Genomic DNA, 13067 nt, shown 5'->3' on the forward strand with positions numbered 1-13067 from the left:
ACGCGGCTGTGAGCGTCAAGACGTCGGGCCCTCGCTGGCCTCTTCCGACCTGAATGCCCAGTGTCCCCAGAATGGAGGCCCGAGCACACAGTAAGTGCTAGACAGCCAGGAAGTGACAGCCCCAGGCGACCGCGGAGTGGGGCACAGTACTGGTTGACCACCTCAGGTGTCTCTAGTTTCTTTGTTGGAGGGACGGGAGGGAAGAGAAGAGGCGAGCCCGGGGCCCTCAGCTGACCTCAGTTTTCCCAACCATCGCGGTGGGTCCAGCCTATGAAACCTCAAGAACCCAAATGTGTCGCAGGCTCCTGTGTGCGCACTCGGTCCGTCGTGGCAGTCGGCTCCACGAAGCACTCGTTTTTCAAAGGCGGCCGGGAGCCACCCCATTGGAGCACTCTCACGCTTGATGGGCGACATCGAAACGCCTCTTTTGAACACGGTGACAAACACGCCCTCCCACCCAGCGGCGACGTGCACGTGACAGTTTTCGGGCTCTCGCAACTACGTGGAAACTTGGAATAGGGCTGCGGCTGCACACAGCCCGCGCTCCGGGGTCCCCGCGCCCCCGCCCGCTCGGCACGGCCCGGGAGCCGCGCCACCGCCAGCAGGGGCCCCGCGCGGCCGCATCTCCCGCCGCCGGCGCCCAGGGCCGCAGCTTTCGGGCTTCCGCGCCTCCCGCCGCGCCCTGCCAGGGGGAAGCAGCCCCTGAGGCGGCGGCGGCGGCGGCCCCGGCCATGTGGGACCCGCGGGCAGCTAGGTGCGTAGTGGCGCGGGAAACGCTGGGGGCGCCTCCGGCCTGCCGGGCCCCGCGCTTCTTCCCGGCGGGAAGCGGCGACGCGAGGGGGCTGGCGACCCCCGAGGCGGAGGCCGAACTATCATCCCCGTGGGCCCCGCGGTCATCCAAGGGCCGATCTGGGCCTGTTGTGGGGGGGGGGTGCGCGCGGGGGGCTGCTCCGGCCTTCCCGGCCCCGGGGGACGAGGGCACGCGCTGCGACAGGACTGCGGCGGCGCGCGGCCTGCCCGGTACCCACCCCTGCACCGAAGCTGCGGCTCCCGGGCCCACCTCCCACCTCCCGCGCGGGACCCCGGGGCCGCTAGCAGGTGGCGATGAGCGGGCCAGCGGACGCGCCCCCGGGGCACGCACTCTGGCTGGCAGGTCCGGGCTCGGGGCGGGATTTGCGGGAACTTGGACAGCGCTGGCCGCTGCCGGGCAGGAGGAGGTTCGCGATTTCAGCCCTGGGCAGGCCTCGTCCCTGGCCCGCGCGGTCGCGAGCTGGGCTTGCCAGAAAGGGGCTGTCCAGTCCTCGATTCTCTGCTAAAGGAGTGTAGGGGCGGGGTAGCAGCGGGGCCCCGCGGCAGAGAAGTGGAGGGTTCTGCTTGCAAGCGTTTGCAGTCGTGGGCTCCGAGCGAGTAGGCGTGAGGCGCACTCCGCCCACCTCTCCGCGCGCCCCCTGGGAGTCCCCAGCCCGGCTGAACAGCGCGGGCCAGCTCCGCTCCCAGCTGGAGGCGTTTCTGGGAGCCTGCGAGCTTTCGTGCTTCCCAGGAACAATTTCTAGGGAGATATGCAGTGTGAAAAATAAAGAGAAAATTTTTGAAAAGAATGGGAGAGAAGGGGGCTCCAGAGGTCTCTAGTCCTCGGCCTAGTTGCTGTTGGCCTACGCAGTCCTTAGGTGGGGAGAAAGAGCTGGGAGGGAAGGATTCCCAGTGCCCAGGTTTCCCTCCCTCCTCTCCCCGCCACCCCCCCCCCCCCCTTCCGCTGCCTGGTGTTGAGCCTCCCCCGTGCCAAGCACCTTTATGAGGCAAAGCTTTTACCCGGATGGCTTGGTCTTTGGTTGAGCATCCATTTGTTTTGTGCCTTAATGGAAGTCCTTCCTTGTAGGAGAGTCAGAAGTTTGTTTGTTTTTTTTTAAAGATTTTATTTATTTATTTGACAGACAGAGATCACAAGTAGACAGAGAGGCAGGCAGAGAGAGAGAGAGAGAGGGAAGCAGGCTCCCTGCTGAGCAGAGAACCCGACGCGGGACTCGATCCCAGGACCCTGAGATCATGACCTGAGCCGAAGGCAGCGGCTTAACCCACTGAGCCACCCAGGTGCCCCCAGAAGTTTGTTTTAACTGTTTTTCACGCTGGTCTGTTTTGGAGACTTAGAGGATTGGCTTTTAAGTTCTAAGTAACCTTTGCCGTTCTTGCGTCCTCCGCAAGGGCTGGAGGTAGGATAGGTGTGTGTGGTATTCACCCTCAGAATAGAATTCCACTGCCTCAGGATGTGGGCTTCCTTGATTTGTCTTTTCCTTCTTCTTCTTCTTCTTCTTCTTCTTCTTCTTCTTCTTCTTCTTCTTCTTCTTCTTCTTCTTCTTCTTCTTCTTCTTCCTTCTTCTTCTTCTTCTTCTTCTTTCTTCTTCTTCTTCCTTCTTCTTCTTCTTCTTCTTCTTCTTCTTCTTCTTCTTCTTCTTCTTCTTCTTCTTCTTCTTCTTTTTCTTCTTTCTTCTTTCTTCTTTCTTTTTCTTCTTCTTCTTCTTCTTCTTCTTCTTCTTCTTCTTCTTCTTCTTCTTCTTCTTCTTCTTCTTCTTCTTCTTCTTCTTCTTCTTCTTTTTTAAACCAGACCCACAATAGAGACCTGCACTTACTCTCATAAGTATAAAATTGCAACAAGGGCTTTACAGTATTTATTCTCTCTACAGAATGAAGCACAATGATATTTTCTATTCTACTCTATTTTCTGTTGTTTAAAAAAACTAGTCATAATCCATGAACTTGATGTCGTGATCAACTAATCAGTTTTAGGTGGCAACTGCAAGCTTTCTTTGGGACACCCCAAGAGAGGCTGAGGAAAGCATCAGCATTTCACTGAGGATGCAACTTTGGAAGGGGGGAGTTGGTGTAAGAGAGAGGAAGGAGGCTGAAATTCCTACCAGGTAAAGGAAATTCATGCTTGGGTAGTGAGAGTACCATAGGAAATGACTGTGTGGTTCCCCCAGTAGAATCTACAAAGGCAGACCAAGGGATTCTTCTAGTTAATCTAGGTCCATCTGTCTGTCCACACAGAACTGGCCACCTAGTATGGACCCCAATGGGGCCTTGTAGAAGTTTTGGAGTGATAGGGACATAATGGCCCCTTGGCCTTAGGCCTTTTTTAGGGTGCTGGAGGAAAAAGAAAGGAGAGTGATGCCAGCTGCCACAAACTCTGGATTCATGAATTCAAAAGAGGTTTCTTAAAGTCTCTGCTCAGAATTCCACAACTGCAGTGTTAGGAGCAGAGCCATGAGCATTTTATAGATGGAGAAACTGAAGCCCATAAGTCATTACAGCTAAATAAGGGTAGCTCTGGGATTAGACACCCGCTGTCTTGCTTTCCCAGCCCATTGCTCTCAGGGACCAAACAAAGACTTTGCCCTTGCTGAATTCTCAAACTTCTTTTTGCTGATGAGTTCTGTTTTCCTGGGTTGCTGCCAAAGACCAATTTCTTTTTCTTTTCTTTCTTTCTTTAAGATTTTATTTATTTATTTATCAGAGAAAGAGAGACACAGAGAGAGAGAGAGCAGAAGCAGGGGCAGAGCCAGGCAGAGGGAGAAGCAGGCTCCTTGCTGAGCAAAGAGCCTATGTGCGACTTGATCCCAAACCCAGAGATCATGACCTGAGCTGAAGGCAGACGCTTAACCGACTGAGCCACTCAGGCATCCCCAAAGACCCATTTCTATGACACACACTGTCTTCTTATTTTATTTTTGTTTCTTGGAATGATGACCTCCCCCCTTCTTTTTGCTTTCCCCCTGCATGTGCTAGGCTCAAGAAATGATTTACTGGCAGTAAATTGTGACAATTATAAGGTTCCCCCCTCATTTATTTTTTTACTTATTTGTAAAAGATTTATTTATTTATTTGAGAGGGAGACAGAGCACAGGGAGAAGGGGCAGAGGGAGAGAGAATCTCAAGCTGATTCCCTGCTAAGTTTGAGCCTGTCACAGGGCTTGATCTCACGACTCTGAGATCGTGAAATCAAGAGCCTGAAGCTTAACTGATTGAGCCACCCAGGCACCCCAAGATTCCCCCTCATTTATTTCCCATCTCTCAGGATCACTGCCCCTCCCCCTCTTTTTGGATCTATAGCTGCTGACTTCATTTATTTATTTATTTTTTTACGTTAAGTTCACTTAAGGTATGGCCCCATCTTTCATCTCATAGACTTAGTTGTCACTCGGAAAATGTCACAGAGGAGTTTTCCAGACTATAGTACCACCTTCCTTTTATCCTCTCTAGCTACCAAAGACAAATGCTTTAAAAATCATTTTACACATATACTTTTTTGGTCAAGACATTTGGTGAACATCTGCCATATACTAGTCACTATTTTAAGGGCTTTCCTTATATTTTGGCATTTATCATATGCTACCTGTATAGCCTCACTAATTGTCAAATAAGATTTAAAATTGTATTGAAGGTGGGGACCATGTCTTAGACACTTGTGAATCCTTTTCTGTTCATAGAATGGGTAACAGCATTTTGTACATATGCGTGTTAAGAGTTAATTGGATGATGGAAAACAAAAATAAATGAAAGTCTTTTCTCCAGGGTGAGGTATGCAAAGTCAGATCAGTTAAGTTCTTTTTTGAATTTTCTATTTGATAAGTAGAAACCATTTCTTCCATCCTCCTTCAACCATTTCTCCCATCCTCCTTACTCATCTCTGGTAACCAACGATCTAGTCTCTGTACCTATGAGTTTTGTTTTTTTTTTTTTTTTTTAAGATTCCACATATAAGAGAGATCATACAGTACTGCAGATGTTTTTTAGTAGCTAAAGTGGAGCCTGAGGTCTTGTTTTTGAGGAAGGTAAAGTGACCCTCTGGATGTTTTTAAGAACCGGAGTGGAGGTTGGGGTGTGGGCCTCCGGCCATTGTCGTAGAGTATGGCATTGTTTCATTTGACCTTGAGGACTAAGCTATCCTTTGCCTTTCCAGTTGGGGAAGTGGAACTGACTGATACTGGCTTGCCCCTGGTTTTCCAGTCAGTGACACATGGGCTCATGGCTTTGGTAACAAGTTTCCTTGGGGGGAATCCTGAAGTTCTTACGGCCATCAAATCCTTGTTATAACAAATCTTTACAAGAAAGAGGAAATTGGGGAAACGGACAGTTTCCTTAGCCAAGATGACACTTCAAGTTACAGCAGAGATTGATGATGGGGACAGTGGCAGGGGTGGGGTGGACGTTCAGGTTTAAACTTAAAAGGATTGAACCAGGTAAACAGATACCTTGGGACCCCAAAATGTCACAGTGCCCAAACCAAGAGCAGTGTTCTTTTGGTCAGTGTGGTTGTCCATTCTGCCTGACCAGACATTTTTCTTGGTCTCAACATTCATCTGTAAGCAGTGCCTTGTTTCCTTGTTCTTGTTGAATATCTGGAAAGCTGAATGAGCCTTACCTGTGGTACCTTGGACCCAGTATACCGGAACTGACTCCATCTTTTGCCTGGTCAATATCGTGCCCACCGCACCCACCATGACGTGTTTACCTGAGCCTTTGTGAGCCTGGCAAGCTTATGGGACTCTCTGTCTTTCAGAAGCAGTCCACGTTGAAGTTCCAACACCACTTAGACTGAGATGCGAGATGTTTTTATTTAGAAGCACTGGGTCCTCCTGTCAATGCGGAGCATTCAGAAAGATTGCTAACCCTGGAAAATGCTGATGATATTTGGGGGGAAGCCAGGTCAGCGTGACACAACACAGAAAATACAGAGAATTACAGTGTCGTACTGGGCAGTTTCACTCCCTGTGACAGGAACACTTGGCTCACAGCCTTGAACGGGAATGAGCTTCATATTCAGCTGTGGCTTCCAGGGCTCCTCACCTTTGGGTCAGCTCATCTTCTGTCCTTTGGGGTCCACTCTCCCTGGAGGCTCAAAAATTGGTAATCTTGAGGGCTCACTCAACTTTAAACTTATTGGCCAGGGACCAAGAGTCCTTATAGTCTGGCCCTCAGACTTTCTCTCTGATAGGCCCTTTCTTCTCCCCTCAGGGTTGTACCTATTCTCCCCTCTTTTTGCTCTTCACTGTCCAAGTCAGTTCTCCTCATAGACTGAGGGCCCTCCATTGGCCTCTGGAGAACATAAAGATATGAGCCGGAGGTGCTTCTTGTGATGCTAGAACAGAGTTCATGCCAGGCAGACCTGTGAGGAGGCATCCGTGGAGCTGTAGACAGACACGCTATGATAGTTGCCAGCTCCTGAATCCTTCCCAGGAGGAAGTAGGGAAGGTTAGCCTTGAACCACGTCTGGGAAGACAAAGAGAACTTCCAGTGGGCAGACCGAGGGATGCTAGGAGGGAGAGAGAGACAGTCCAGGTAAAAGAAACAGCTTCTTATCATGAATAACAGTAAGTAAAAGAGCTTAGACTCTAAAGATTGATATAATAATAGTAATATATATAATAAATAATATTAATATATTAATATATAATAATAATAACAGTTGACCTGGAGGCAGCATTTACATAGGGTATGTTTCAGATGTTTCTCTCTGGTGACTGTTGTGGAAGGACTATGAGCAATCCCCATATTACAGACGTCCCTGCGCCAGAACATAAGCTTCTGGGCAGCCGTATTTTGGTCGGTTGCACTCATCCATGCATCCCAGGCATCCTGCAGTGTTATAGCATGCATTAGGCAGCTCATGAGTGTTCATCAATGGAGGAAACAGAGAGTCCAGTCATAGAGGTGGTGCTGTCCCTGTTTTCCTAGGCTTATATGGTACTGGGCCTCAAATAGATAAAGTTTGGCTCTATCTCACATTTTTGGCCTTTCTCATACGAGGAGAACACACTCATATCTTTATATTCTGTTTCTGGCATTAGGTCCAGCACTGCAGAGGCATATGAGAGGGAGGGAGCCAGAAGAATTTAGGGTTATGTGGCTACAACATGGTAGGCATATTGGGTTGGAGAATACTGGAAAGCTAAGATGAAGAGTGTGTGTGTGTAACTCTGTTTTATTTAGAAGGCTGAGACTGTGGATGAATAATTGTTCAGGTGGGCCAAAGTCTATACTTTTTTCGAGGCCAAGTTCAAGTTCCCCATGTTTCAGGAATCTGTCAAAGGGTGTTAGAGGTGAGACTAGAACTCAGGTCCTCCTAGCACTGCTAAGGGACCTCCCTTCACCAGGTGTGCCTTTCAGGGTCCCTGCCTGGGGGAGACTGTTTTGTTTATGAGGAGCTCCCAGACACCTCTGGGCCCTTCCCCAGGCTGCAGTGGATGGTGTTCTAACCCTCTGCTGGCTTTGTCTTGCCTTCCAGATTGAGGGGGAAGCAGACAACTGTGGTTTTGAGGGTGGGGGGTAAAATGGGGACCATAAACTAGCATTTAAATGGTTAAAGAGAGGCTTGGGGGTGGATCTGAAGGAGAAGATGACAGGGCTTCTTGTAACCAAACTCCAAGTTCTCCTTTGAATGAGAAAGCACCATTTTCGAAGGGCTGTCATAGGAGGGCCCTGTGTCCTCATTGGGGGCTGCCCTTGACTTCACAACCATCTCTAGCTCCCAGGGGCTCCAAGAGAGAGTGGGAAAGCTAACTGAGGGGAAATGTGGCAGTTGTTGGGGAGCCTGGATTTAGCACAGACCCTGAGTCAGGATTTGTGAGTGACCTGTGCTGGCTGATGCTTAGTTTCCTCACCTGTCTTGAGGCAGAGTGTGGAATGCTCACTTTTCAGTTTCCTTCAGGTTTGCTTTTATAGAGACTTTATTTATTTATTTTTTAAAGATTTTATTCTTAAGTAGTCTGTATACCCAATATGGGGCTCGAACTTGCAACTGAGATCAGAGTCACCTGCTCTACTGACTGAGCCAGCCAGGTGTCCCTGGACTTGATTTTAATTTTGAAGGCCATCTTTCCCGTTTTCCTCCAGTCACTCTCGCCCTTTCTACTTTCATCTTCTCTGAAGAGTTGTGAACACAGATTTTGGTATCAGACTTGTATTTGTACCTTGCTTGGAGAAGTCCCTTCCCCTTGATGAAAGCGGTTTCCTGACCTGTACTATTCGGGTAAAAATCATACCTCCCTCACTAGCATTGTTAGGGATGTTCCATGAGAAAACGCCCAAGAAGGGCTTAGCACAGGGCTTGGCACATCATAAGTGCTCAGTAAATTTCAGCTGTTATTACACGGTTGCCTCAGATTACTCTCATGCAAATAGCAAAATGGAAGGGTGCTAGTCTGTGCACACACTGAGGAGAAGTCATGCCCATCATGGGCTTGCAGCCCGTGTATCCTCCTGGGAGGGAGGTCAAGTGATTGGGATCCCACTTCAGAACTAAGAGTTGTAATTGATCCATCTTTGCCCTTAGCAATATTTCTTGAGTGCCTTCTAGGAACCTGATGTGATTTTAGGAATTTGGAATGTCTGCTCTCCAAGCTCATTCTAACTGCACACCATCCAAAGCTACAATGTACTGGAAGGCTCTTGGCTCATCCTTTTGCAAGAATGGCATTCTTTAGTCTGAGTTTACATTCTTTTTCCTTTTTTGGGGGGGACAATTAAAAAATCCCTTCTTTTATGAAATTATGGGGGCAGTAGATGGTAAGTCTTTTAAAATTTTTTTTAAATTGGGGCACCTGGGTGGCTCAGGTAGTTGAGCATCTGCCTTCGGCTCAGGTCCTGATCTCCAGGTCCTGGGATCCAGCCCCATGTCAGGCTCCCAGCTCAGTGGGGAGCCTGCTTCTTCCTCTCTCTCTGCTTCTTCTCCTGCTTGTGCTCTCTCTGTCTTGGTCTCTGTATTTCTATCAAATGAATAAATAACAAAAATCTTACAAAAATAAAATTTTTTTAAATTAAAAAAATTTTAAATAAACTGTGCCCAATGTACGGCTTGAAATCATCACTCTGAGATCAAGAGTCATGCTCTAGTGACTGAGCTGGCCAGAAGTCCCCTGATGGTACGCTTTAAAAAAAAAAAATGTTCTTGGGGTCCCTGGGTGGCTCAATTGTTAAGCTTCTGCCTTGGGCTCAAGTTCTGATCCCAGGGTCCCGGGATCGAGTCCCACATAAGGCTCCCTGTTCAGCGGGAAGCTGCTTCTCCCTCTCCCACTCCCCATGCTTGTGTTCTCTCTCTCGCTGTCTCTCTCTGTCAAATAAATAAAATCTGGGTGGCTCAGTGGGTTGGGCCGCTGCCTTCGGCTCGGGTCGTGGTCTCGCGGTCCTGGGATCGATCCCCGCGTGGGGCTCTCTGCTCTGCGGGGAGCCTGCTTCCTCCTCTCTCTCTCTGCCTGCCTCTCTGCCTACTTGTGATCTCTCTCTCTGTCAAATAAATAAAATAATAAAATCTTTAAAAATATATTCTTATTTGGTAAAATAAAGAGTTGGCAAGTCTATTTAGGTTCTCTTCACTTTCTCTCTCTCTCTCTCTCTCTTTTTTTTTTTTTTAGAGAGAGAGATTGTATGTATGTGTGAGATGGGGGGAAGGGCAGAGGAAAAAGGAGAGTGAATCTCAAACTGAGCACAGAGCCTGGTGCTGGTCCCTATCTTGGGACCCTGAGATCATGACCTGAACCAAAATTAAGAGTTGGAGACTTAACTGACTGAGCCACCCAGGCCCCTTGGTACCCTTCAGTTTCTTTTCTATGTGTACAAATGTTTGTCAGTTCCAAAAGTCTAGGACCCACTGATGTATAGGATTATCCTTTGCTTTCAGTATTTCTGAATTTCCAGGAATATAATTTCACATGGGAATATACGGCCCTGTGTTCTGTCTGTTGAATTTGCAACAGATGCTTATAAATTTGTTTTCCCCAAGAAGCTAATGACTTTGCAGATTTTGGTTGGACTTATCTGGTTGCCTCTGGTTTGTCCTTTAGGTGGTTGGCTTTTTATTAAATGTGTGTCCTTCTCCAAGGGAACAGCTGACATTCTTGGCTTTCTAGGAGATGGTCAGAAATCTGAAACCAGGGGTGAAATTGTCTAGTTCAGATTAAACTCCAGAACCTTTATTCCTTTCCCATTCCTCCAGCTTAATCTGATGAGTAAAGAAATAGCCAGAAATTCATTTATTCACTTAACAATGCTAAGCCCTTGCTTGCAGGCATAATAAGACTCGGTAAGACTTAGTTTCTGCCTGAAGAAAGCAGAAAAATCTCGCACTGGGTGCGAAGCATAAAGGCTGTGTGGGAGATGTCTGTTGAGAGCAGCAGACCATAACTCACAGTGTTAGACCGTATAAAAGCTGCACACAGGGTCTGAAACCTTTGGGAACTTGCATGGGAATGATGCCCGAGAGGAGGTGGGATGGGAGATCCTGGATGGATTTGGGGACCATCTCGCCAATGGTGATGAGGAGGCTGAGCTGGAGCTGGGGGAGGCTGGGGGATGATCACAAGGCGGACACTGTAGTAACCCAGACCGATAGGGAAGCTGTCTCTAGAGGATGTGTGCCAATCAGACCGGGAGACGGTTGTTCTGGGGCCTGGGTGCTTCTTAGGGACAATGAAGCTGAAGGAGAGGTGGGGATCAGTTGCCTGGTCTTCAGCCTGTTGTTTCTTAGTTACTGCACTTCCAGGATTTGTGTTCGGATGGACAGGTTGATTTTTGGCCCAGATCTTTGGTGTGCAACTGGGAATGGCACATAGGATTCATTTAGGGCATGGATGTGAGCCACCTGGAGTGAATGCTGGGGTGAGGATTCTGAGGCCTTTGTCAGGCCCTGCAGGAAAGAATACTCTGAGTGGCGATGTCTGGGGTGGGGTGGGCGCCGGATACCCCGATACAGAACCTTGTCTAACGTGAACCTGCAGAGAAGGATGAAATGGGCAAGCCGCTCTCATTTCCTCCTTTCCAGTGACGCAAATAAAAACTCAAATTGTTTAGGTAAAAGGAGGAAAGTTCTAGAAGGTTGCTGATGTCTTTAGTAACTAGGGAAGGGATAGGGAAGTAGCTGGGGCTCAGAGGCAGGGGAATGTGGAGGGAGTCCCTCTTCTGCTTTCTCTGGGTATAGGTATTACATGCTCTCAGTCCAGAGTGGCTTCTTCTGAGGGTGGGGAGTAAGGCTGTACCCCTCTGGAGCCTCTCACGTCAGCTGCCGCTACCAGAGGAGGTTCTTCCCAAAGTTCTGACTCAAAAGTCCCAGGGAAGTGTTCTGTCAGGAAACTCTGGCCCGCGGGTCTGGCACAGAGAGCATGTGGGGGAGCTTTGGGGCCTATCTCTGTGCACCTCACACCTTCCCTCAGGCCTCTGTGGAGAGCTGAGCAGCCATCCCAGAGCGTGCTCACCCTGATGACTGCCCAGCTGACAAGGGTTTATGAGAGCCAGTAAGTAGGAGGCGGGCCCTCCTTTTCAAACGAACCATCACAGTAGGGGAAGCTTGGGGCCATTTTCAGATGCTATAGTGCTGACCCTTTCCCACTTCTCATCCAAGGAAGGCCTGGAAGCTCAGATTTTCTCAGCTGTAGCGGTTTAACTGACTGTTAATTTCAGGGAACCCCTATCAAAACAGGCCAACACTAGGCCTGTGTTTTTTACCAAATATTTTCTCTTCGCTGGGTAAACAAAGCAAAGGTTCTGTAAATGTTGCAGGGATTACACTCAAATAACCTACAGAGATTATCACGGCCAGTACCATTAACCAGAACCTTCGCAGACCAGGGGCAAGATTTGGCTTTTGGTTTCTGCTTTCCTGCCCACCCACAGTGCTGGGGACCATGGTGCCAAGGCGGAGGCTGGGAAGTCAGCCTGGGTTTAAGCTCTGGTGCTCACTACAGTGGGACTGTGGTCAAGCCCCTGAGCCTTTGAGCCTTGGCTTCCTTGCTCCAGAAATTTTAGTTCTTAATAAAGTGAGGTCTTTCTGATAATAAAGGTCTCACTTTATTAAGAACTAAAAGGTCTTTCTGATAATAAAGGCCTCACTTTATTAAGTCCTTTCTATGCATATGGTTCTGTGAGCATATCCAGAGAGGTGTCACCTTCATTTCCTAGGGCTACAAGAACAAATGACCACATCCTGGGTGACTTACCTCAACAGAAGTTCATTCTGTCATTGTTGGGGAATGTTCTCCCCATTCCCAGACCTGCTCCCCAGAGATTACCGCTCTTGTTCGCTTCTTAAGGCCTTCCAGAAATTCTCTCAGTAGGTCAAGTGTGTACATACATACACACACCCCCACACCCACAAACACACTCCCCCGACACACACACCCTTAAGCTCCCCAAGTACCTCTACAAATTGGTCTTCAGGTTGCTTTATCCACATTCGTTGCGCATCTTGACATGGCTTCCTCTTACTTGGATCAGCTTCATGGTTTTAACAACTGTATTGTGGTCTGCAGTCAGCCATACCTTTCTTTGTATAAAGGTCTCCACTTATCGGACTTTTGGATCTCTATCGCAGTTCAGCTTTCACAAAGGAAAAGGCAGTTAATATCCTCAGGTACGTGAAAGAAACATGTTTGTAGAGTACACACCCATTTAGCTAAGTAGCTAGTGGGGAAGTATGTGCTTTTTTTTTTTTCTCTAGACAGACGACCCCCACTTTACCTGGCCATTGGCTGCGTGTGTGACTCTCCATCCATCATCTCACTGACTCAGGGTGTTTTGGGGGCTTTTTGATGTACAAGAGCATTTACTTTTTAATGAATTCTTGTCTATGGTTTCTGCTTTTGCTATCATTAGAGTGGCCTTCTTGAGTGTGAAGATTACATACAGTGTTTTTCATTGCATTAAAACTTTTTTTTTTTAAAATTTGTCGAATTCAAGAATCCAAAAATATAAAAGGTTCCCATGGAAAGGAGAGAGTAGGTCTCCCTTCTCAGCCCTCTGCCCCCCCCCAATAAAGGTAAATAATTTATTTCTGATGGATCCTTCCAGAACTTCTTTTTCTTCTGGAACTTCTTTATGCACATGTAGGCAAATGCGAATATAAATTCTTATTCAACTCTTCCCTCTACCTTTTTTTTTTAACTTGTACAAAAGTTAAGGTGATATACATGCTATTCCGCATTTGTTTCTTTTTTTAAATATATTTTGGAGATTATCCCAGATCAGTACATAGAAAGCATCTTCATTCTTTGTTTTTCATTCTTTCTCACTTTTGTAAGACTTTG

The 13067-nt window shown here is 48.0% G+C and overlaps 1 protein-coding gene across 2 annotated transcripts in view; it reads left to right on the top strand.

Annotated features, from left to right (window-relative positions):
- Positions 1 to 564: 564 nt before the first annotated feature.
- TRANK1 (tetratricopeptide repeat and ankyrin repeat containing 1) overlaps positions 565 to 13067 on the top strand; it is a 100479-nt gene continuing 87976 nt past the window's right edge. The window contains exon 1 of one of the 2 annotated variants that reach the window (XM_046003231.1): positions 565 to 754. In XM_046003231.1, the coding sequence (XP_045859187.1) occupies positions 732 to 754 (23 nt within the window). In that variant the 5' untranslated portion in view covers positions 565 to 731. Of the gene's footprint in view, positions 755 to 2835; positions 2913 to 13067 lie in introns of those variants that run through there. The other variant, XM_046003230.1, reaches the window with a different exon arrangement.

This window comes from Meles meles, chromosome 4, assembly GCF_922984935.1.
Source record: "Meles meles chromosome 4, mMelMel3.1 paternal haplotype, whole genome shotgun sequence".
NCBI lineage: Eukaryota > Metazoa > Chordata > Mammalia > Carnivora > Mustelidae > Meles > Meles meles.